We start from the raw sequence: 27,269 nt of genomic DNA, 5'->3' as shown, positions 1-27,269 counted from the left end.
GACGACAGGAGGGTGACGCCTGTGCGCTAGAGTTACCCCTCTCACTTCTGCTAGTTTTACTGAGATCTCTTATCCCGTGCGAACTGGCCATTAATATTACAGACGTCCTGTGGTAAAATTACATTACTCCATCTACCCTTGTAAAACGAATCCCAAACGAAAACGAGTCACCTCAAATCAGCAGTTCTAACTGAAAATGGTTATAGCTTGTTTAAAGCGTGAGTGAGTGTTGGGTGTGTTTCCGAACCTGAGCGGACCAGTTCCTGCTCCATCACCCCACATCCCAGCACCTCCAACCAGTCGCCCTGGAAGCGCACCTCCATCTCGAAGGAGGGGTGTGTGAAAGGAAAGTAGCAGTCCACCCAGCGGATCTCCAAATCTGCAAGACAGAGACAGACAGATGGAGGAGAGCTGGACAGAGAGAGCGAGGGAAAATAAAGTGAGAACATCACAGGATTCCTACCTTCCCCAAAAAGGTGTCGCATGAGGCGCGTGAGTGCCTGTTTCAGATCGAACTCCACAAGTTTGACGGCCTCCAGCGTGTGTGTTTGCTGTTTCTGAGGCGTGCGGCGGCCAGCGCTCTCAAACAAACACAGGTCTTCACCATTCTCCACTCGAGCAAACAGCTGATAGAGAGAGGAAGGGTGAAAACAAGTGTGCGTATCCAGAGAGATTACGTTAAGATTTCATCATGACTTCTCTGACATCTGTCCTCAAACCTATTTATTACAGTCTGGATGCTTTAAATTCTACATGGATAGGCAAAGGCTTCTGGAAAAGCTTTGAATGTTCAAGTTTGTCATTTTAAAATGTTTAAATACTTTCTTTCGACAACTGGGAGTAAGACATTTTAGTTTACCTTGACAGAAAGTGAACACTGTGGGTGCTTTCAAAACATCGCTCAGTTTCTTTGATCATCCCGACCAGTGGTGCGCTTCCCAAAAGGATCGTTAGCCAACTATGGTCGCAAGTTCAGTTGAATTGTGTTGGTAATGATGGAACTGGCGACCATAGTTGGTTTCGGGAAACGCACCAAGCAACAGCGGCTCAACCAATCACGTGACTGATTGACACAGGGAATCATTTTCGCAATTCTGTTTCAGTTGCTCAGAAATTATACCATTTTAATTATCAGTGCATTCATTATCAATGCATTAATAATTATAGAATAAATAAATAAAATATATGCATACATAACTCTTCAAATTGACAAATAATTGAACGCTGAATTCAATTCATGTCTTAAAATGCAGTGGAATGTTCAATGAAACCATACAATGATATTTTTTAACTCGACTGGCTAGTAGTAATATTTATTAATATTATTTTAATGTTTTTTTTAGCATTATAGTTATTTTATTATAATAAACAGGGCTTGACATCAACTTTTTTGCTCACCAGCCACTGTGGCTAGTGGATTTCCAAAGTTACTAGCCAGAATTTTGACATCGATACCTTGGGGAAAAACTGCCAAATAGATACTTTTAATATTATCTCATAATATTGCAGCAGGAATATTAGGCTGCTGTCACTTTAAGACCCGACACACAGATCCATTATACTGTTACACATGCATTTTCTTTCTCAACTGTTTATGTTCACTTCAAACGTAACTGACTGTGTTTACGTGAAAGCTCGCCAAGACTGGCATTTTGACATTATATTGTGTGTATTTGACTGTTTAAGTGCAATAAGCAATTCAACTCAATTTAGTCTGGGAGACGGCTTTATGTGCGCACACTTTGGGTTATTTAAAATTGTGCGCAGTATGCACAATCCCAAGCCCTGTAACAGCAACAATATTCATGCGGAGCAAATGAAACGAGTGAGTGAGGAGAGGCGGGTTTGTGTGTAACTCGCTGGCGGAGAGAAGTATCTATTCAGCGGAAAATGAGTATTGGAAGCGTTTCAGATATTTCAGTATCGATATGTATCGAAAAATTGATATTTTTTACAATACTGCGAGTGACTGTGTTACACGCCACTACTGAAATTCACCCGCATTTGATGGGTGTTAATGTCAAGCCTTGATTATAATACTTATTAATATGTATATTAATTTATCATTTGATACACTTTTACTGTTTTATTTACAAAAGTATTGAATATTTTTATGTAAACGTTTAAATTATTTTGAAGTCGGGATGAAATGGTAGTAGTAGTATTAATATTATTATGTTAATGTTTTATAGTTATTTACAATAGTATTGAATATTTTAATGTAAACATCTTTTCTTCCATATGGCGTATGTCCATGTGAAACGGATTATAGAGAAAGAAGAAATGAAGGACGGGAGCTTGGTTCAGTGCATCGGTTGTTCATTGGATGGAAGCAGATCTGAAAGTGATGTAAGCCAGACTTCTCCAATCATTTAGTCCACTTAAACACAGTCAACTGCAAGATTTCACTGACAGTCAATCATTTCACCGGAAGACCCAGTTATGATATTTTGATTATTTTTCTTTCTTTTTTTTACATATGCACTGATGAATCAGATTTAGAAACTAGATTTCCATTTCATGCCAACTCTAAATATCCCAAATTTTTTAATTAGTTGACTTTTTTAATTCGTTTTTAATCAGGCACTCCTGTCCTCCATAACGAACACTATTCTGACCTCATGGTTGGAGAAAAGCCGCACTCCCTCCATCTGGTGGAAGACAGGATAGTGTCTGGAGTCGATCTCATCTCGTCTGTACACATCTCCAGCCATCAGAAAGCAGTCCAGGCCCGAACGCACCAGCTCCTTCTGGTGGGCGGAGGTGTGGGCTCGCAACATGTGTGTGCGGTTCAGGTAGTAATTGTCTCCTTTTTTCCGACTGGGATGATCTGGAGGAATGAGCAGGCTATCGAAGTTCTGCTCCACTGTCACCACTGGACTGAGATTGTCATGTACAGAAAAGAGTGGGTTTCCGGTGCGACCGATGTAAGAGCGGTAGAAATGGTCTTTGATGCGTTCTTTAATAAGCCACAAGGGGTGGTGGGGCCGGTTGTGAAGCTGACAGCCAACTTTAGACAAGATTTTAGCCGTCACATTGGTCATGTCATCTCGTGGGTAGACATGGCTGAAAACTTCTACTGAGTTTTCAGTGACGCGTGTCTGAGGAGCGGAGGCGTCCGTCGACAGGACCCTGCAGGAGTGGAGTTTGCAGGACGGGGCGAGGGCTCTGGTCCATTGGCAGTCAGCGGGACAGTGACGGACAATGTGTTTGAGGAGAGGGAGGAGAGTCCGGGAACTGCTGAATAACCTCATAGTAGCTGGTCCATGAGTCTGTGAGAAAACAGAGAAACACTTTAGTTCTGTGAAGTCTTTATTCCTCTTCCTGTTTCAAACTGAATTATCAGCCATGCTAAAGGGATGGGAAAGAATTGGTCAACTATGAATATATGGATTTTTAAAATGAAAAGTATTGATTTCTGTGTGAGAAGAAAATACATTATTGTCTCAAAGCATTTAAAATTTTAGTGTATATTTTGGGGTTTCACAACCACCAAACAAACGTCTATCCTGACGTACTGTACTGTCTGTCGTGCTAAAAACCCTCTCTAATAGAAGAACTGCAGCAAAGTAGAAGAGTACTTTTTACAATGCAACATTTTCTGGATTCCAGAGATGCCAAAATAAAATACAAACATTTTGCAACACATTTAGGAGCTTCAAATACTCTCAGACTTCAATAAAAGGTTTTAAGCTATGTATTAAGCATATTTATTAGTCATCCTGGAAGATAACGTGTCTATATTGGCCCCAGTTGACAAACAAACTGTAAGGATAAAAGTTGCAGATGCTAGTTGGGTCTTGGGGTCAGAAAGTCTCCAAAACTATGATCAGACCTCACCTATAAAACCACAACTTGTTTGGGAAGGTTGCAATAAAAAGCCTTTTGTGACAACAGCATCTCATGAAGGCGTTACTGGTACCTCAGTGGGACCACTGGCGGGTTTTATGGTCAGATGACACCAAAATAAAGCTTTTTGGAAATAGTACCTAATCCTCACTATGTATGTTGGTGGATCTGTAATGCTAGGAGGCTAATTTTCTTCCAAAGACCCTGGACAAGTTGTGTTAGGATACACGGTATCATCAAGCACCAGCAGATGTTAAATCAACACCAGACTGACCCTGTCAGGAGGCGTAAACTGGGGCGTGGTTAAATCTTACAGCGTGACAATGATCCAAAGCACATCTCAAAATGAACAGAATAATTCACTGCCCACATGGACATAGCCTTCCCATGACCCAAACCAAATACGTAAAAACCTGTGAGATGAGCTGAAGAACAGAGTCCACAATCTGGAGGATCTGGAGAGATTCTGCATGGAGGAATGGTGTCGCAGATCTCTTGTCTTATGTTCATCAACCTCATTGCACATTATAGGAGAAGATCCAGAGATGTTATCTTGGAAAAGGGAGGTTGCACAAAGTATTAAATGAAGGGGTGCCAATTATTGTGGAATACATATATTTCTATTTGACTTTAATTAAAGGTTAGATTTTTGAGTGAAAGACTAAGGGTCAGAGTTACTAACAGCTGTCGCCAGTGTAAACCTGGTAAAAAAAAGGTCAGGATTTACTAAAGACACGCATTGAAATATTAGCACTGAAAAGGCGTGGACAGGGTTATTTTAGCGGCTGACCTTGTTGCATATGCATTTGTAGGAGTTTCCCTTTCAGACACAACATTTATGGGAGGAAAGTATTTAAATGAATCACACAAGGTGATTAACTAAGGTTTGCGCTAGTCAATTTACTGGTGTTTGCCGCCCAAAAAAGCATGTCTTAAACCAGACGCTAATTTGCGCTGCTCTTGGTGGATTGAGTTGGTCATTATGGAAATGATCCGGCTGTGCCGGTGTTCTTTAATGTGCGTGTCGTCAGTTGATCACGAGCAGAACTTTCCACTCTCATCTGCGCCGTTATGGGATTGCGCTCTCATGCTAATTTGCCATTTAGAAAATCGTTTAAGTAAGAACCAATGAGGTTCATTCTCGTGCGTTAAGCAGGTTCGGTTGAGCTTCTGTTTATGTTCGCTGATCAATGTTTATATGTGAATAAAAGCCCAAACTGAATCTGTTCATCATATAAAGTGATAGTGTCTCTTCAGAAAATTTGGACTAAACCGCTCAATTCATTTGGATTAGTTTTATGATCTCTTTTGGGTGAACTAACCCTTTAAGAGCGAATACGAACTCTGAAGTCATTTGATGGCTGCGGCTGCAGAGTCTCGGTCTCGCTCTGGTAATAAAGGCTGTTGTACGTGCAGTGGATATTCTCAGGCTCACTGGGCTTCTGTCGAGCAGTATGAGAGTTAGATAACATTACTGGGATGTCAGATGAGCTTGTGCACAGTGGACTTAACCTCAGAAACCCCTTGTGAGATGCCAGTGCCTGTTCTAACTTGTGACATAGAAAGCGAGGCCCCGTGAGAGAGTGACGGAATATCAGGTGAGAGCTCAAGCCCTCACAAATGGAGAGACAGACAAACAGATGCTCATCTCATTGTCTTTGCTGCCAGCACACCGCATATACAAATATCCATCGCAGAGCGTGCTCAATCCGGGGTGTGGACGTGATTTATGTGGAGAGGAGTGTAATTGAACTAAGGGTGGTCCCGTCCTCATTGCCCCCCTTTGACTTGCTCATTTTTGTTTCGATTTCCATGACAATCTCTGTCTCCTTTCTATTGCTTGTACCCTTACAATAAAGCACTGGATGATTACTGTAATCATGTACTCTATATTTACAATGCTACAAAATACATCTATAAAATACCATATACAACTATGCAACTACAAAGAATACCATGGTACAACTATGGCATATGCTATTCCCATGATATATGTTCAAAATAAATTAAGGTAATTTCATGGTACTTTAAAGTAATTAAAAGAAAACCAACTAATGGCACATGCTATTTCCATTGTATATATATACAGTACTGTGGTATTACAATGTTTTAAGCAATTCTAAGAAAACCATGGTACATCCTAAAATATGGCTTTACCAGTTCAACTATGATCTATGAAGAACCATGCTTTTGTATTGTACATTTCTAAAAACATGGTATTGCCATGATTCCCCAAGAAATTTCACAGAATACCACAGCATCACTTAAAGAAATGTGCCATGCTTTTTATACATGGTATCACTTGTATTACAATGGTATTTTGGACATAAAAAAATGGTACATGAACTTTAGTACTATGGTATATTTCAAAGTACACAGTGCAACCACAGGACTTTTATGTAAGGGATATATTCACTTAAAAAAACAGTACCATGGTACTATCATGTTTTTTTGGACATGTATCATGGCAGTACACTGAAGTACATACACATAAAAAACAACAACAACATGGTATTACCATGGCAGACCAAGTTCACAGAAAACCATGGTAAGACTACGGCACTGTCACAGAGACATCCAGAGTTCTTCAAAATAACACATGGAGAACGTTAAATGCCAGTTTTTATATTTATTTACGTTCTCCCAAGCCAGTAAAGTGCAGGGTGCTCACAGGTGCCAAAGCATGAAAAATTCAAAAAGAAAAAAAACAACTTCAGTATACAAAAAACAATAACCTTGCATCAGGTCTAATACTTCAATCAGAGTACTCAGCTGATACAGCATTCACTACCACCAGTCTTAGCCCTCCTGATCACTTCATTATGTGATAATTTATACACCTGGGTACAACCATTTCTCAGTAATAATCACATGGGGAAGTAATAAAGACCATGAACATGTAATAAATATCAAGTAAAAGTATCATGTGATCAAGTAACTCCATTTCCTTCACCACACAAATTTAAATAACAGTACAAACTTCAATAAATAAACTTCAGCAATAATTAGAGGAAGTAAACATTAACATCAAACAATTCCCCCTCCTTTCGTACCATACTTGGTATCTCCCACTCCCCATGATGCAACACAGCACAGGTATAAAAAGCATGAGAAAAGTCCATTCCAGTCTTTTACCCAAATCAAGATGGCCACCACCATGTATGCTGATCCAGGTGACAATCAACAGTCTGTAGCAACTTCAAATGTCCTCTGGGCTAGTGCTCAGGTGGCCAGTCTGAGACACAACAGTATAGTTGTAGATACATTTGTGTGGTTAATCCATCTCTTCTGTCGCTGGTACATCAAGGTAAATAAAGAGTCTTTTAAAAACCAAGTATGTGTTCATGTGTTTTGTGAAAGGGCTAACAAGGGGTCACAAAGAAATGAGGGTAGCTCTGACAGGCACATATTGAAAAAAACATGCAATTCCCTTATTTCACATCTATAAAACACTGCATTACCGTGGTATTCTAAGGTAACTGGTACATTCAATGAACTATGCTATTCCCATGGAACACATCCAAGAAATGGCATGAACACGGTTCATTTTACTTTCCTCTTTCTTGTCCTTTGTTCGACCTCTCTATTAAGTCATATTCTGTTCATCCTCTCCCCATCCCTCTCTCTCTCTCTCTGCAGAGCATTTAGTGTCTGCAGGTTTGGCTCGAGTGCTGGATTTTCTGAAGACACAGGGCTGTATTTATCCCACACTAACAGTTCTTCATATTTGCTTTGACCAAGCAATATTTTATGAGGCCGAAATACATTTTTTTTTCCTTTCATCTGATCACTCTTTTTCTCTCGATCCAGCGAGCGGCACAAAATAGAGGCATTGTCACTCTGTGAGTCTCTCAGGAACACATGCATTCTGTCAGGACTAAGAGTGTTATGAGAAGTCGCAAGTACAAAGAGAGTGAGTTGCAATGCAGTGTCATTGCAGTACAGCAGCGTTCAAGATGCTGCTCCAGTTAACACCTCAGTTTTTACACCACTCAGTGAGCAAGAAAATACCAGGTCTGAAAATACAGGTTACAAAGTCCCTCCAGCGGGAGTTATTCTCTATATCAGTGTCAGTGTTTCTGAACTCCCTGAAACGCCTCCATTGTAGTCTTGAGTTTCTTCCGGGAACGAACACGTCACAATATTCCTCATTTAAATAATTCATACGCAGAATAAAGGGGCGGGGCCTGATGAGTTAGTTAGTGGTGTGTTGAAACTGGCGGTTACGGTAAGGGGCAGTTGACCAATCACAACACACTGCTCTAGCCGACCAATCAGAGCACACTGAGCTTTTCAGAAGGAGGGGCTTCACAGACAGTGAAAAGAGGAGCTGCAATAATGTACAATATGGGGAAAATAATCTGTTTTTTGATCATTCAAGCATGAAAGCCTGTTCTAGTAGAGCCCAAAAACAAAATCAAGACTTTGGAAAAGTGCATAATGCGGCCTCTTAAATAAAACAGTTTGTTTTTTAAATCCCTTCTCACTATTAAATGGAGAATATAAGATTGGTGCTCTTATATCAAGTCTCTTCCACACTCGCCCGGCCAATGCTGCCAGACTAAACCACAAATCTACAGCTGTGCTACTCTACCAGTTTAATATCCCAAAAGATCAGCTCTCATCTAATATGGAAGATGCTTCCTAAAAACTTTCAAGAAGAATAAGTTAATATTCCTCAAGAAAAATAGATTTCAACAATGCAGTTTATTTCGGACACATTTCTGATGTTTCTCATTAAAAACCCGCAGTAGAATGAGGTTTTAAAATAAATAAATAAAAAGTTAGAACAGGTTGTAAATGCCATTGAATACCATGTAGAGCAGTGATTCTCAACCAGGTTAATGAGGGCCACGGCAAACTTCCCCAAAAGTAGCTTAAAATGATTCAAACAAGACAAAACAAACTTTAAAACAGGCTAAACACCTAAAAATCAAGAATCATCCAGTCATTCTTATTTTATTTAAGACTTACATTCTAGGAAAATCTGGATATAAGAAGGAATTTTAAAAGTGTGATTTGTAGACCTGGAAAAAACATGGAAATCAATGAAATCTTTATAAGTCATGGGAATTTGTTATAACGAATATATATGTTTCTGGTTATATCAAGGTCTAAAATATTTCATAGAGCTGTGAAATTGCTATTTGTAAGTAATAATAATAATAATAATAATAATAACTAATCACAAATTACTGGAAAAAAGGCTAAACCCTGAGGAATCAGTTTGGGGAACTGTGGATTGTAATTATTTAAATTATATTTATACAAGTAAATTTGTTTTTCATTATTTTAATATATTTTCACTTCTAGGACTATATATATATATATATATATATATATATATATATATATATATATATATTCTTTTGTTACATCCAAACAGAACATGAGGCATCAATCTTCTTGATAAGGGTTTGCTTTTAACTTTTTCCAACTTTATTCATAAACGAATTTAAATTTGTCAAATGTATAACACATTGCTGAAAACACATTCTCAACTCATAAAGCCTGAGAAATGTGGCATACAAATATTCAGCAGATGTGTCTACTGGTTCAATATTTATCCACAAAAACAGCAATATTTGACAATTATCGACTTAATAAAAGCTAGCGTAGTTACAGTGCTGACTGGGTCCCATTATATAACTGATGGTCATGTTTTTGGCCTTTTATTTTTCTTTATTGCTTTAAAAGCTAAATTCATCCATTTGTGACTTCAGGGTTTGTGCAATGCCTTAGTGAAATGCAAATGTACCAACAACAGCTGCGGGGCAATCAGGTTTTATTAGAGCTGAGACGATAATGATGACCGGGGTCTGAGAATTATCATAATTTATATAAAATCCTGAATTTGTCCTGATCCACTGATAATGTTGGATCTCTAAAGAAGCCCAGATCTCTAATAACCTGTCTGAGTCAGCCCACACACCGCTCTTTGCCAAGATAAAGAAGGCAAAAGTGCCACCATCAAGCGCTTGTTTGTACTCACAGTAATTACAGATCTTAGTGTGGTGGCTAATTGGAATCATGTGGAATTGTGCAGAAACAAAAAAAGTTAGATTTTCACACAGTACCCATACTTTAACTTCAAAAGTAAGGCTGTAAATTGTGGTAGTGGATACATTTGTCTTCTCAGTTACTGGTCATTTTAGATTAAGGTGAGACAGGGAAGCACTTCTACTTGGGGACAGAAATAGCAGATTTCAGGTGTAGCGTGATGTCTCTGCGCCCAAGTAGCAGTGCTTCGCCTGTGCCAATATTGTCCCAAATCAATATCTGCCTAGGAAATCGTCTTAATCTGCTTTGCTATTTGTACTCATTGTGAACACGCAGAAATATATATTTTTGGATCACTTTTACTCACGACATGCTATCCGGCAACAAAGGTTTCCATTCATTATGCTAAGCTAAGCTAGTGGCGACGCTGCCAGACTAAGACAATGGATGCACTGAGACAAAAATGCATTTGCCCACCTATCTAAATGTAGGGGAGACGGTGAATAACCCCTATTACAAAAAATGGTGGCGTGTTCCTTTAAGGTGAGACAGGGAAAACTGAACAACATCAAGCCCTAAAGGTGATGATACACAGGGCAACTTTGTTAAGCGATGTTGCTTGTCACTTTCCCATTGAGAACGAGCAACACATTTCTGCTGTCTCAGTATACTTTAGATCGGTCATGGGCCCTGTGTCTCATCTGGTTGCCCGTTGACGGCAACATTGCTCAAAAAGTTTCCCGTGTATCATCACCTTCTCTTAAGGCAACAGTCTGAGTGGGCGTGTGAGGAGACGGAAGAGTCTTTTAAACGTCTGTATTAATTAGACGTGGCGAGCGAGCACAGAGGTTAATGAAGTCAGTCTCGTGTTCTTCTATCAGGTCACATCTGCTGCTCAGTGTGTGCTGAGGAGTCAAAGGTCATTCATACACCTGCAACAACTCAGCATGCATGCAGCAAGATATACAATATTTACCCTCATCTGAAAGACTTTGCTGAAAAGTTTCAACTTCGCTGCAAAGTCGAGAAATGCAGAACCTTGTCGTACTCCAGTTTGATGAGTTTGAAATATGAAATATGTGTGTACAAAATGCACTGAAATGTAAAATTTGGCCCAAACATACTGGGATAAAAATTAAAAGGTAAAATGGCATTTTTCAGACTTAATTTAGGCTTTTATTCACTTTTTAAACATTGATCAGCGAACATAAACAGAAGCTCAACCGAACCTGCTTGACGCGTGAGAATGAGCCTCATTGGTTCTCATGCTAAAGCTCAAACGTGATGCGTAACACGAGAATGAACCTCATTGGTTCTTGCTGAAGCTCAAACGTGATGCGTAACACGAGAATGAACCTCATTGGTTCTTGCTGAAGCTCAAATGTGATGCGTAACATGAGAATAAACCTCATTGGTTCTCATGCTGAAGCTCAAACGTGATGAGTAACACGAGAATGAACCTCATTGGTTCTTGCTGAAGCTCAAACGTGATGCGTAACACGAGAATGAACCTCATTGGTTCTCATGCTAAAGCTCAAACGTGATGCGTAACACGAGAATGAACCTCATTGGTTCTCATGCTGAAGCTCAAACGTGATGCGTAACACGAGAATGAACCTCATTGGTTCTTGCTGAAGCTCAAACGTGATGCGTAACACGAGAATGAACCTCATTGGTTCTCATGCTAAAGCTCAAAGTGATGCGTAACACGAGAATGATCCTCATTGGTTCTCGCTGAAGCTCAAACGTGATGCGTAACACGAGAATGAACCTCATTGGTTCTTGCTGAAGCTCAAACGTGATGCGTAACACGAGAATGAACCTCATTGGTTCTTGCTGAAGCTCAAACGTGATGCGTAACACGAGAATGAACCTCATTGGTTCTTGCTGAAGCTCAAACGTGATGCGTAACATGAGAATGAACCTCATTGGTTCTTGCTGAAGCTCAAACGTGATGCGTAACATGAGAATGAACCTCATTGGTTCTTGCTGAAGCTCAAACGTGATGCGTAATACGAGAATGAACCTCATTGGTTCTCATGTTTGAGCTTCTGTTTATGTGTGAGTTGATGAATGTTTGTGTGTGAATAAAAGGCTAAATTCAATCTGTTCATCATATAAAGCGATCGAGTCTCTTCAGAACATTTGGACTAGACCGCTCAATTCACATGGATTAGTATTAGATCTCTTTATGAACTTTTTGGAGCGATCAAGTGCTACAGTAGTTGAGTAGCTGTTAATGGAGGGACAGAAATCTCTGAGATTTCATTAAAAATGTCTTAATTTGTGTTTCGAAGATGAACGAATGTGATTGAATAGCAAAATTACTTAAACCGCTCTTGCGATAACGAATGTTTAATATTTGGATGAAAAATGAAAAGTAGAAACGTTTTTGGTGGTTGAAACGTTGCCAAATCCCTAATGAACTGATTTCTGGACGTTTTGCTGTAGTTCGATAGACTGAATGAAATAAAGATGATGTCACTGTTCTGCTGCCAAACAAGCCAGTGTTAAAGAGTGTAGAGACAAAAACAGCTCAACAGAGCTCAACAGAATGAAACTACTAGACGCAGAATGCTCCTCAAGATGTGCTTTTAGCGCTTAAGCTTGCCGCTATTCACCAGAGATTCCCGGGCACAGAGACATTTCTTTCTAAGCTGTTTTATACAAAACAAAACAAAAACACTCCCTCCTCCACCATTATAACTCTGTTATACCAAACAAAACAGAAAGCAAACCAAACCAAAACACTCATCCATCATAACTCTTTTATACAAAACAAAACACTCATCCACTATTATAACGCTTTTATACCAAAGAAAAAACTCATCCACCATTATAACTCTGTTATACAAAACAAAACAAAACTCAAAAAAACAATTCTTCCTAGGATAACGTTTACCAAACAAAACAAAACAAAACACTCGTCCAACATTATAACTCTTTTATGCCTAACAAAACAAAATCAAAACACAAAACAAACAACTTCTCGTGTTACAACAAACACTCAATATGTTCAAGATATTTGTCCTGCCCAGATTCTTCTGATTCTTCATTTCAAAACCCACATTGTTGTGTTGCATAACAAAAGTTTCACTTTGACACAGTGTCTTAAAAACAGTCGTGACACACGATGCAGCGAACCATGACGCATCTACCAAAGACATCCGTCTGACGCATGTGCAAATAGGCCAACAATCAAAAAAATAATAGACAGAGTGCAAGACTGCGTTCTGTGTGTTAAACTATCCATGTAAACAGCCAACTTCTTCAAGCAGACTTTAAATAAACTTGATGTCATTCCTACACCCTACTCCGAACTAGTGTATCTCAATGAACGTGAGTGCAATACATTAAAGCAATAAAACATAGATTTAATACTTGTAAAACATTAAAGGGATGGTTCGGAGTAAAATCAACCTAGGGTCCTTTGCACCATGACCTCGAGTCAAACGCCTTTTTAAGGACCTGTGAAGAAATCTAAAATTAAACATAATGCACTTGGTAAGATACCGTAAATCACCCTGTTGGCATATCACCATACTGAACTCACAATACGATATTATTGAGATACTCCAAGACATATGATAAAAGGTTAACAAAAAATTTACTGTTGATTAAAATGCTAAATTTGGTATTACATTGTGGGTGTAAATGGCTTTAGTAAATAGGCTTGGACTTGGTGCTGGAAATCTAATACAGACACCAGAATAAAAATATTGATGATTCTGAAGCTGAAAATACAGTATTATTTTAGACGAATAGGCTTCCACTCTTTCACTGACTAGATTTATTTAAAACAATGTAAGCCACTTTTTTTCTGGTAACATAAGACATTTGGCATTATCAGGACCCACAAATATTCCCCCATTCATTTAATATACATTATATTCAACATTATATATAGTAGTTTAATGTAATAATGACACTAAATCTCTGTAAACGTAATTTTCATTTTGGGTGAACTATACACAATATATATCATGACTATCTACGATACATATAATTGCATTTTTGTATTGCGATATATTGTTACATCCCTATTTAACAGTGAATACTAATTTTCATATTTGGGTGGATTATTCTAGCCTGGTAATACCAAACTCTGCTACTTCGCTTTGCTTCATAGACAGAAAGGGCATAATTGAAAAGCGTTTTCTTTCTCGCGGGCGGGGGGGGGGGGGGCTTGTCTGAAGTTTAAAATCATTGGTTACCCGTAAGCCAATCACATAACGTTTGGTTATGGCGTGTGTTATGCGCATGCTCAGCCACATCTAACTTCCACTGTAAACACATGTATGATGTGAAAACAAAACCATCGAGCGAAATACCGGAGTGAACATGGCTGTGAACGACTTTTGCAGATTATGTGAAGTAAATCTACGCATCCACGGTACAATCAGCGTCTACGTCACGGCTCTCAGCCCGCCCTCTGTTCGTTGATTGGCCGGCTGTTTTGAGGCCGGAGGAAAACTGTGAGATAGGTCGCTATCTCAGACTGAGTACAGAAGCGAACTGAAGTTGAGCGGAAGTACGAAGTCTGACGTAGTCAGGCTAGGATTATTCCTTAAAAAGTTTCAAACAACATTCTCTCAGATGGAATCACAGACCCGTCATCCCTTCAAGACCTCCATGGACGCTCTTCAAACGATAAACATCACCTCCTCTACGGACAGAACTCAGAAATAAGAAACAATAAACAAGGACAGCGTATCAGAGAGAGAGTTTATATGATGACGTGAATTAGCCTTTTCCTGTGGCTGTGTACTGAGTGAGTCGGGTTACAGCAAGGCCTCTCTGGAGCCATAATTCACGGGACTCTCGCCTTCAGATGGAGGAACAGCGTTAAGACACCACTCCAAGCACCATCAGAGACTCTGCCAAACACACTCACACATGACCTGGCACGCACACACACTCCTGCAGGCGTCAGTCAGTGTCACCTGCTTCGGGAATAGTGTGGATGGCAAGCGATCTGTAATTAGTGGAGAACGAGAGAGAGAGAGAGAGAGGGAGGGAGGGAGGGAGAGAGAGAGAGGGAGAGAGAGAGAGAGGGAGAGAGGGAGAGAGAGAGAGAGGGAGAGAGGGAGAGAGAGAGAGAGAGAGAGAGATAGAGAGAGAGAGAGAGAGAGAGAGAGAGAGAGAGAGAGAGAGAGAGAGAGAGAGAGAGAGAGAGAGAGAGAGAGAGAGAGAGCGCAAGTGCACTGCAGCAAACACACCTAAACACCATTTCACTGCTGTAAGACGCGACGGTTTTAGTGTGCGACGTTTCAGTAGTTGAAACACCATATGCGCTCCTACTTTAGGATACGTTTCGTAACGCAGAGACACTGCAGTGTCATAAATCTTAATCCACCATGGCTGAAACTCTTCTATCATGACATATTTCAGAGGGTACTATAGAATCAGGCTTTCTGTATGATAACCCTTGTCACTTACCGTGTCCCTGTTCATAAATTCTCAGCTCAATGTGCAGTATAGACAGATGGCGACGCTGCTTGGCGTCTTAATTGTGATATATTGTACTCATTACAATTCAATATGCAAAGTTTAAGGTGCAATTGTGCGACATAACATAGGGGTCCTTTATTAATTGCAGTAAAATAGCTTGGGATTTTAGGCTTCTCACAAACAGTAGAAAAAAAAAGTCAAATAAAATAAAAACCTGGATGTGATAAAGAATTTGGGAACACAAGATTAACATTTTGGGAAAAAGCCAGAGGCTTGTGTGTCGGCTATTTTGACCAGTAAGCAACATCCTATAACTTACATCCAAATCTCAGACACTTAGATAAAAATGATAGTGATGCATCGATATGAAAGTTTTGGCCAATATCGATAACCGATAATTCTTTATATTTGAAAGCCGATAACCGATATATTGGCCGATAAATCTAAATCCAAAATTTTATATAATTTTTGAGAGCCTGAGTACAAAAACAAGTAGCCTAGTTTGAACAAGTGTAAGTTTTTTAATTAATTTTACACTTCTATGGCCAACTTTCCTTGCCAAAATTTTTTTTATCTAAATCATATTTCAAACAATTCAAAACCATCATGGTGAACAGTGCGCATCTGAATTGTCTCAGCTGAAGGAAATAATCCGTTATTTATTGGTTTTAAAATACCGGCCAAATCTTCTTATCGGACCGATAATGATCATATTAAAATGAACATAAATCGGCCGATGGCCAATATATCGTGCATCCCTAAAAATGACTATATAGAAAATAAAAAGTGCTAAATAATGAAAATATAGGGCAACCTATTGGTTCTGTACAGGTCTCATGCATCCACACGTGACACTCGTTCACTCCACTGGATTATGATTCCAGAGGCATTGAAAAGAAGATGGCCTGACATTTATTTTCCCTCCTGCTCCTGTCCCCATGCTATTTCTAGAGAGCCATGTTGGCGTGGACTTTGTGCCATACGCCTGAGTGTGTTCAGTCGCTGTGGGCACCAGTGGATCCATGGAGAGCCAGGTCACCCTCAAATGAGTTGGCATCACAGAAAGGTCCAATGGGCAGCAAACAGAATTACTAATGTGAGCGAGAATAAAACAGGTCTAACTGAGAGAAATGATGCCAAAGGCATGTCCTGCATCTGTTTACTGCTCTCTGAGATCTAACATAACGCTCCGGCTCTTGGGAATGCAGTGTTGGGGAAGGTTAAGTTTAAGTAAGGAATAATTGATGGCAGGCCGGTGAATTATTAGAAAATAATGCACACCCGAGGGAATGCGGCCACGACGCAAAGTGGATTATTCCGCTTATACTACAGTTACCACACCTCAAGACATTGTTCAGATGATGCATTTCAAGACATTTGTCAGGGTTTTGTCCTTAAAATGCTCGTGTGTCGGGACTTATTTCTTACGCATCTAATCCCAAGCCTCCGTTGCTAATTCCAAAAGGTCATTTTAGAGCTCGTAACGGACGCCTGAGCCACTGATACAAAAGAGAGAGATATTAAGCGTGTGTGAATTACCTGAGTCTGTGTGTCTCTCAACAGTGTGCATCTCTACTAACAGCAAAACTTTGAGAAACCTCACTTGTGAGAAATGTTGTGCAGCTTTTAAGATGCTAAACTATTTTACTGATAAAATTGTCAGAGCAGCGCTGACTGACAACAAGTTTCTGTGCGAGTGTGTGTGGAAATAATTTGTTGTTTTTATCCAATTGTTTAATAAATATATTTTCTTGGTCAGTTTGTGAGTTCTGGTTCTAATGCTGTTGTAAGCAAGGACCTTTGAAATTACAAATCATTTGGCGAAGTGATATGGAACTGTAATGCGGTCAAGATCTGCCTGGAACTACTTTAGCCGTGCGTTTCCCTGGAGATAATTGCACAACTTAGAATATTAGTCAGCCAATCAGATTCAAGCATTCAACAGCACCGTAATATAAAAGCAACATGCTACAACTGTTACTCCTAAAAAGTAACTTAACACATTTAAAAACTTGGGAAAAGTAATGCATTTCCTCACCATCTCTTTTTCAGAACAGAAGCACTAGGCTTAATTTTGAAGTGGTGTATTTTGCTGTAGACAAAACGCCACTTGCATTCTAGATGGCTTTGTTAATTATTATGGGAGCAATTTCATTACTCTGCTCGTTCTCAGTTTAGACAAGGTGTCACGCTGATTCAGAGAGCTCCAACATATCTGAAGAAGGCTGTTTGCATTCCCACTCATTTCAAAGACAGTGGCTCATGGTTCTGAAGGCATTTTTAAAGCAATTAACCTGACAAAAACAATTAAAAAAATAACATACAACAGAATAAAACAAAATAATAAAGAACTGCTGAAGCTATAACAATGTTATGGGGAAGGGGAAGGATTTTAATTGTATTTGCAAGAAAATAATTAAAAAGAAATGGATGTTGCTTATTTAAAAAAAACAAAAAAAAAAACATAACTTTCAGACATTAAGGTGTAAACTTAAAAAGTAATGCATTACCCATACTCGTTACTTTAAAAAAGTTGATGTAACACCACTTGTAATGTGCCCTAGACATTGCTTAAAAATCATGATCAAACGTAAGTAGAGACAGATATTTTATTTTGTATTGTGACGTACATCCGAGTGTAAGATTTTTAAAAAAGAAAGAAAAAATGAACTTAGACTTGGTTGAATCCATCGTTTGTTGACTGGATTTTGAGATGTGGCCGTCGCTCTCAAACAAGCAGTTGATTTTGGAGGGTTTAGGCAGATTTTATGATATGTTCTTTAATAGTTATGACATTTTGAAACATTATGAGGTCAAAAAAAAAAAAAAAAAAAAAAAAAAAAAAAAAAAAAAAAAATATAATAATAATAATAATAATAATAATAATAATAATAATAATAATAATAATAATAATAATAATAATAATAATAATAATAATAATAATAATAATAATAATAATAATAATAATATATATATATATATATATATATATATATATATATATATATATATATATATATATATATATATATATATATAGATGAATCCTTCACATTAAAATCTATAAAATGCATATACGAAATAGATGAATTTCATTCCTACTTTTTTATATGCAAATAAGCATACACTAATGTTTTAATGATAATTTGCTTTATAATGGTGTCTTCAAGTCCAGCTCTTCTTCTAGATAGGCAAGACTCTAAAACCTGAGGCAGATCCACAGTTTTAGGGGCTTTCACACTTTGTTCAATTGCTCCCCCTCCCCTGCTGGTCTCAGTCCACATTACATTATCTGGGTCCCAGCTATCATTAAAAGCGTGGTGCGCTTGTGTTATCAAGCTGCAGATAGATATGAAGGAGAAGCTGCCAAAATGGATAGAGACACTTTTCCTCCCCAAAGCATCAGCACATACAGACATTTGCATCTATCTGCCAAAAATGTACTGCAAATCATCTAAAGAATGTGGGAGTCCATCTCTGCAGAAGGCAGATATAGGCCTAGATTCTCTCTGCTTTCTGTGCGTCAGTCACACTTGTCAAGAAAAGTGAGACAGACACACAAACACACAGTTTTATCAAATAATATGTCATCAATAGTGGTTAACTTCCGTAATTTAGTACGACTGCATTCATCAGCGAACCATAGTTCACACCGTACCCCAGATCCCAGATATTGGGAAAAAAACTGATACTGCGACATTTTGTTTTTCTACAATATATATTGCGATATGAAAACAATTTCACCAGATGACTTGAATAGCTCTATTTGGAAAGAACTAATAATTCTAGAATGATTGGGGTGATTTTGTATAGAAAATAATAAACAAACTACAAATACAAGAGAACAAAGATACAAATGAAATCAACAGTGCTTTATGTTTATGTATTCTCAGGTATGTCTAACAGTATTCAGGTAAATAAATTGAAAAATCAAATGTAAAAATTACATTGTAAATGTAATAAAATGTAGGCTAATGTAAAAATAAAATATAATAAATCTTTGTTAAAGCAACAGAAGTAATAATAATAATAATTTGTTACATTTATATAGCGCTTTTTCTGAGACCTCAAAGCGCTTTACATAGATGGGGGAATCTCCTCAACCATCACCAATGTGCAGCATCCACTTGGATGATGCGACGGCAGCCATATTGCTCCAGAACGCCCAACACACACCAGCTTACTGGTGGAGAGGAGACAGTGATGAAGCCAATCAGTATATGGGGATGATTAGGAGGCCATGATGGACAGAGGCCACTGGGCAAATTTGGCCAGGATGCCGGGGTTACACCCCTACTCTTTTTCGAAGGACATCCTGGGATTTTTAATGACCACAGAGAGTCAGGACCTCGGTTTAACGTCTCATCCGAAGGACGGTGCTCTTTGACTGTATAGTGTCCCCGTCACTACACTGGGGCATTAGGACCCTCACAGACCACAGGGAGAGCGCCCCCTGCTGGCCTCACTAACACCTCTACCAGGAGCAACCTGTTTTTTCTCAGGAGGTCTCCCATCCAGGTACTAACCAGGCTCAACCCTGCTAAGTGATTTTCTCTTTGTATTTTGTTGTTTGATCAACATTAATGAGAGAAAGCGGCAGGTTTATTAGGCTGCTGTAAATTTTAGACCGAATGCACGGATCCAATATACTGATACGCATATGTTTTGTTTACCTTCACTTAAGACATGCAGTAAACAACTGTGTTTACGAGGATACTCGCCGCAATGGGCATATTGACAACTGTGAGTGAATGTGTCCGTTCAAGCACAAATAGCACTAGCCTTTATATAAAGCACAAAATAAACTACAAGCATGCAACGTCGTTACGTTTTAAATTAGAAAAAAACGTGTTGTCCAGATTCAGTATCTGCGGTCAGATGATGTTGTCAGGCTATATGCCCGTGTCATTATTCTATCATTATTTTCATAACTTGTAACGAAATAAAGTCTCTCACCTCAGAAAAATGAAATCTCATGTCCTGTCATCGTTATACTGTGCTCGTAGCGTGCACTCTTTAATTGCACGCGCATAATTAATTGATACCTGATTCCCTTTCAAGAATTTTTGGCTAAAAAGTCACTGAATCGATTTCAAGTCACTGAATCGTTTCGGATCGTATCGTTCTAAATGAACCAATATCGTCCTTGAATCGTATCGACAACCACGAATTGCGATACGAATCGAATCGTTGTTAAAACGAATCGTTACACCCCTAGACTTCAGTGTTCGTGCGTTCGGCTCGGCCTCCTCTTTCACATCTTCCTGCACTTGAATGGTTTAAAATCGCTTGAATGTTTAAACTGACAGGACCTAAAACACGTGCAAATGATAAACTTTCAGTCTACAATGGTTAAACTTTGCAATTAATCCATGAATCACATGTGTTCCGAACCGTATGACCTGGTCCGTACGGATCATGTATCAACTACGATCCGCTTGACATCGCACATCTTGCGATGTGACTATCGTGAACGCACACGTCTTGATATCGATGCTTAAATGATATATCGCGCAGCCCTAACGTCGGTCGAACCCGGGTGCAAACCAAAAGTGCTAGTGTGAAAGCAACCTAAGAGTCCTAAAAGTATATGTGCAAAGGCATTGGAACAGTCACCAATGGAGAGCAGTTTAAAACCTCCTTGTGGCGAACAGGACGAGTGGCGTGATTACTAATGAGACGCACCGGTCTCGTATCTCTCACGGAGGAGCGGAAGCATAAAGGAGGAGCGACGACAGTGGAGATTGATGTTTATGTGACAGCAGTCGTCCGTGAGGGACTGCTGTCTTTTACTTTCGTTTTGTATTTGTTTTATTTTAGATATTAAAATCTGTTGACTGTTCGCCGGTTCCCGCCTCCTCCTTCCCACAATAACGAACTTTGCTCCACTCCTCAAGGACAAAACCTCCAAATCATCATTATGACCCACTGATGCTAATGTTCACACCATGTATCCTGTCTAATGGCAGGCTCTGCCTATAGATAGAAACCACAGCAGTGTGAAGGTTATCAGCAGACAAGAGTGTGACAAGGACACAGTGTTCACGTGTAATTGGCACCGCAGTGCTGTAATCACTACATCAGTATGCTACTTCTCGGTTCATGTTCAGATTGCTGTATAGCCTATGGATCATTTAGACAGATCTAAATCTTCATTTTAAGAACGTCTCATATGTTGTTTGAGTTTATAAGAGAATAAGTTTGATGGCATAAGGTCCTTCAAGTCAGATTTTAAATTACTCTCTCTCTAATAACTGCATCCATGATTGAACATGAAACTGGATCTAATGATCAACATCAGAAGAACAGACTGAAGAAGAAGAAGAAGAAAAAAAGACAGATTGGAAAGTATCAGCAAATTTCAAAATGAGTGCTGCCATAAAACACTATCAGGGAACATGCCTCGTCAATTTGATGTCAAGAACTTGAAACTTAAGTGCGAGCAAACCAACATCAGTGACCACAAATGCAAGCAGCAACTTGAGACGACAGAGGAAACTTCAGTGTCCATCAGCGTCTTCCGTGTGGTTTGTAGGACAGTATTGATGAATCACAAATGACAATTTGAGAAGGAGTGATGAACTGTCACTATCAAAAGAAAGAGAGCAGCTAAAATCCTTTCTTTCCTTGCCATTTATTCAGTGTATTCAGTGTAAAATCTGTTGAAATGCATTAAAGGATATCAAGACTATGGGAGCACATTCCATTCACATAGTATTTTGTGACTTTAAATAACACAACTGAGTTTATTTCTTGCGAATATGGGGAATTAATCAGAGAAACAAACTTTATTTCTCACAACTGCAAATGTATATCTCCCAATGTGACTGCTTATATTGTGACTTCTCGTAGTTATGACTTTATTTCTAATAACTTTCACAATGCAACTTTTTTAAAACTGTATTTTACAATTAGCAGCTTTATTGTTTATACTGAGGCAGAAACAAGCTTCAATTACCCACTGTATGATGCCATTTTTTTTCTTTCTTAAATTAATTTCTTTAGGTGCCGTAACATTAGCATACTTTTGGCAAAATTTTGCAGTCAAAAAAAAGGTCATTGGAAATGTGGAAATCTTTCGCCCTCAAGCAAATTTCCTGAAATGACTGGATTTCACCTGTGAAAATTCACTGATTAAAAGTAAATGTGAACATGCTTTACACTACACTTAAAAATAAAGGTTCAGTATTGACATCCATATGAAGAACCTTTAACATCCATTGAACCTTTCCATTGTACAAAAGGTTCTTTATACTGGAAAAAAATAATTTAGATTATTAAAATGTTTGTTAGACTAAGAAACAAATAGTTATTGCAATAACTGATGACTGAAAAGTTCTTTGGGGAACCAGAAATGGTTTTTATATGTTACTGCAGCGAAAAAGCAATAAAGAATCATTATTTGTTAAGAGTGTCCTAAAAAAACATACGCAGCAATAATGAAGTGACAAGAGTAATTATTAATCAAAGTGTTCAGATTAATGATTTTTGGCTGGCAGAAAGAAGATCATACAACATCCAAACAAGTACTAAACAGGAAAAATGTGCTAAAAACACTCAAGAAACCTCAGAAAAAATACAATATAATACAATATTTATAAAGCACATTTAAAAACACCACACAGCAATGGCTCTGAAAACCCATCACTCAAATTGTAATGTAAAATATCTGCAAACTGAATATCGTTGGTGTCAGCATTTAAGTGTCTTTATCATACAGCTCTTGTGAAGGCGTTTCTCTCTGTAAGGCTTCTGACCGTTGGCGTGTCCAGACCTGGTCATGGCTTTCACACCTCAGATAGTGATTCAGTGGAGGGGTTAAATGGGCGAGGGGGGGATGACACACACCTTCCGGCCCCCACCGTATGCTTCATCAGCTCTGCGGTTACACACGCCCACAGTGGAGCCATGCCCTGTGACAGGAACAGGGCCATAGAGCTCAACGGGCGCCTGTACGGGGCCGTGCTGGGACCAGAGACAGGGCAGCCCTCAGGCCAGGCCAGCCATAGGAATCACGCATCTTGGCTGACACGCTGTTCCCAAGGCAATACGGGACAGTGCCATGCAAACCCACGCACTAACTGGTGTCCCTCTCACCTCAGCCAACTCCACCGCCCCCGCAAGAGAGTGTCCCACTTCCCGTTCCCTCATTACTTTGTGTCCTTCTTTCTTTCATCGGGTTGTTTGGAAATTCTATGCTGGTCATTTCTCCCACTCATTTTGATATTCAACACCGGTAAAAAGTTAGAAAACATGCTAAAGGGGTATTCACAGTGGGCAAGTTCTTTCTTGAGTGTTTTTCAGTTTTCCCAATTCCCAGTTTTATAAAAAAAAATGGTGCATCTTACATCTGGTGGTTACACACTAACATAACAGGGACAACAAAACAAACAAACAATGAGAACAACAAAAGATGTGATCCGAGTGAAAATATTACAGCAACTATGACGCACCAACACAATCCGTAGATTTGCCCATCAAGTTAGTAAATGACTCCCATATGCTAAAAAAAAAAAAAGCTCTTTTCTTTCCAAATGCGAAATCTTTCCCAACTCCACATGATCCACATGTCAAACATTGGAACAGCCTCAGACTTCCAGTGTTGTAAAATCAGATGTTTTGCAAGTAACATGCTGAGGGAAATAGCTTGTGCTTCATATTTGTCCAGCCCCGCTTCAGGATATGATCCGGCTTTATAGTTCTGTTATATACCTCAGAAAGATGACCAAACAACAAGTTCCAGAAGGCGTTGAGCTTGTGACATGTGAAGAGTTGGTGGCTAAGTGTTTTCTGAACATTTTGGACGCAAAGATGATATCTCTGGAAAGAATTTAGACAACCTACATTGGGAAAAGTGAAGTCTGTTCAGCTCTCTTTTTTAATTCTTGGTCTATGTACATATGGCTATTATTTTTCACATACTGTCCATTATTGCAGCACCTCTATTCCCAGCCTGAAGTGCTCTGATTTCTACAAAGCCCCCCCCATCTCTGATTGGCCAGCTGACCCAGTGCGTTGTGATTGGCTAAACACTTCAAACATCCTTACCATAATCATGAGCTTTAGCCTCCAAGGCTTCTAAGGCAATTGTAAACAGTTAATAATGTCGTCGTTATATCAGTTCGAGCCTCGGCTTCGGAAAATGCGGATGATCAAGCTGATATACCGGAAACAATTTTGCAAGCATGACTTGAGTAGAACGTTTCGCAGTGGATAGTTTTTTTTTTTTTTTTTTTTTTTTGTAACTCTTACCTTTCATATACAATGTTATAACAGTTCAATTTGTCTTCTTCTTCCCTGTAACAACGTTATGTCCTGAAGTGTCAGCATAAAACAGTTAAATAGTGTAGTGAGTATTTCTAATTTATTTGGGTGTGTATAGCCGGAGTTGTTCTCTCCCACAAAGCTGTTGCTTTACACAAGCTAACTTTTGGGTTTTAATGCACAGAAACAGCGTTATAAATAAATCTTAACCTCTGATTCCTAATTTCATCCGTTTTTGGTATACCAAAATACCAAATTTTGCTTTTGTATCCAAACAAACAGCATCTCCACGACATGATGGCAACACTACAAGGCACTGAAGCCTCGTCTTCTTTCGTATGCAAGCTCTCAGATTTCATTAAAAAGATATTCATTTGTATTTCCGAAGATGAACAAAAGTCTTACTGGTTTTGGAACGACATTAGAGTGAGTAATTAAAGACAGAATTTAAAGGTCCCCTATTATGCAAAATTCACTTTTGCATGCTGTTTGGACATAAATGTGTGTTGGCAGTGTGTGTACACAACCAGCCAATAGTGATAAAAATCCACTCACTCCTTTTTTATTAATCCCCATAAATCATCAGCAGTGTCTCCCAACGACCTGTTTTCAGAATGCTGTTTTAGTGACGTCACTACAGCACAGGCCCCGCCCACGAGTGTTGACAGACACTGCCGTTCTAACATAGCCCCGCCCTGATCGAGTTCACAACTGCTGCACTGACGAGAATGTCTCCCAAGCGTTGTAGGTGTTGTGTGGCTGGATGTATTAATCCACATAGCTCTCTCTATTTACTCCCGAAATCTGAGGCAGCCGCTGAAGACGAGGTGGAATTATTTTGTTTTTAAAGAAAATGCTCCCTCAACTCTACCGAAATTTGTTTATGTACTTACGCACATTCTTCTTATACTGTGTTTACTCAGCTCTTACGGAGATTTTCTGAAGTAAAACTGACGCTTCATCTTTTGTGTGATGTACAATACACTTTATTAAACTCATATATTTGATCATCATTTGGACCTGGTCCGAAACAGCAGACTTGTAGGCTATTAATAATGGATACATACAAGCAGATGACAAATACGTTATAACCGTAATTAAACTACTATACCTGTTCCATATCCATACAGCACTCTGACTCTGTAGGCATTATTGTCCGACTCGAAATGAACACCGTTACTGAGAGTTTCTGATATTAGGCTTCTTTGAGATGCGCCTCGCCTGAAATGTACGCGAGAGTAGGCGGCTGCAGTGAGAGGAGGAGTGAAAAAAGCGCAGGCAAGCCAGACAGTTTTCTCTTCTCGCAGTGGATCTGACACCTGTGAGATCAAAGACGAATATCGCGGGATTCACGGGATTCACGTTCGTGCACAGTGTTGCTAATAAACTGGATGGAACTTAAGTTCTGTTGCTTTTATATGAAAATAAATATAATGAACAAGACACCCAAAGTAGCCTACTTATTTAATTCCATTCCAAATACATGTTTATCAGTCTTTTTTCTTTAATACAGACATGTGTTTTTTTTTCTTTCTTTTTTTTAATAAAAATGACATTGCATAACCCATAGAGATCGCACTGAGATAGTTTGGGAATATTACCACATAACGTATACACATAAAACATGATATCAGAGTTTTACAATCAAACATTTTAAAAGAGAACAATACATCACGGTTGTTTAAACCAATGAACATTAAGCTGTGTCGTCAGCAAGTCGTTTCCCATCATGCTTTTGATCAGCGCAGTCGGTAGAGAGCAACTGCGCGCGACTGCAGAATCCGACAGGTGCGCCTTGCGCTCGCGAGAGATTTTTGACATACGTCAGCATGACATCAGAGCAAGGCGGACCGCACTCGGACACATTTCTAACCGGCATGCATCTCGCGTTGATCACCGGTGATCGATTCTGCGCAGATTTTGCTCATCTCAAACAAGCCTAACATCATCATTCCGTGAGATGAAATTGTCCTGAGAGACTGAGCGCGAGCTCATGAAGCTCCGCCCCCTGTGCCGGGAGCAGCAGCTTATTTGCATTTAAAGGGCACACACTAAAACAGCGCGTTTTTTCGAGCCCCAAAAAATGACAATTTAATCATGCTGTAAAAAATGATCTGTAGGGTATTTTGAGCTAAAACTTCACATACACACTCTGGGGACATCAGAGACTTATTTTACATCTTGTGAAAAGTGGCATAATACGGGACCTTTAATTTTTTGGGTGAACTCCCTTTAAGAGCACGATGAAGCCATTCTTTAGAAAGAGTTTCATTTCGCTTTTGTAATACTGTGAAAGCTTATAACATACACACTCACTCCTAAAGCAGCTCTGACAGGGATATAAATGCAATAAAAAGTGCATTTTCAGGACCAGCGTGCCACCACGGCTGTCAGAGCCTTGAGTAGGTGCCAGCAAAAGCGCAAACAAGGTAAACTTTTATGAGCAGCCAGGAAATGTGTGGCAGCTGCCGTCTCCTCCAGACCATCTCAGCCTGCACACTCCATTCATCTGAGCCCTATGTGTGTGTGTGTGTGTCGTCCTCAACCAACCCCCTAGTCTTCTGAGCCCGTCACTTCCCCAGATGCATTCTGTTTGTGCGCTCTGCATTATGAACTGTCACATCTGATAAAATAATGGTAAAAATGACGGCTGCGACAGCTCTGAATGCACTAGTCCGCTTACTAGACACTTTACACTTGTAGCT

The 27,269-nt window shown here is 39.2% G+C and overlaps 1 protein-coding gene across 2 annotated transcripts in view; it reads right to left on the bottom strand.

Annotated features, from left to right (window-relative positions):
* fars2 (phenylalanyl-tRNA synthetase 2, mitochondrial) overlaps window positions 1-27,269 on the bottom strand; it is a 154,219-nt gene that overhangs the window by 93,278 nt on the left and 33,672 nt on the right. For both annotated transcript variants that reach the window (XM_079863721.1, XM_079863720.1), the window contains 3 exons: window positions 2,619-3,272; window positions 464-626; window positions 248-379 (listed from right to left, as the gene is read on the bottom strand). In XM_079863721.1, coding sequence (XP_079719847.1) covers window positions 248-379; window positions 464-626; window positions 2,619-3,254 — 931 coding nt within the window. In that variant the 5' untranslated portion in view covers window positions 3,255-3,272. The remainder of the gene's footprint in view (window positions 1-247; window positions 380-463; window positions 627-2,618; window positions 3,273-27,269) is intronic.

This window comes from Squalius cephalus (assembly GCF_949319135.1).
Source record: "Squalius cephalus genome assembly, chromosome: 25".
Classification (NCBI taxonomy): domain Eukaryota; kingdom Metazoa; phylum Chordata; class Actinopteri; order Cypriniformes; family Leuciscidae; genus Squalius; species Squalius cephalus.
Note: the sequence above shows the minus strand (reverse complement) of the source record. Positions and strands in the feature narration are given on the sequence as shown.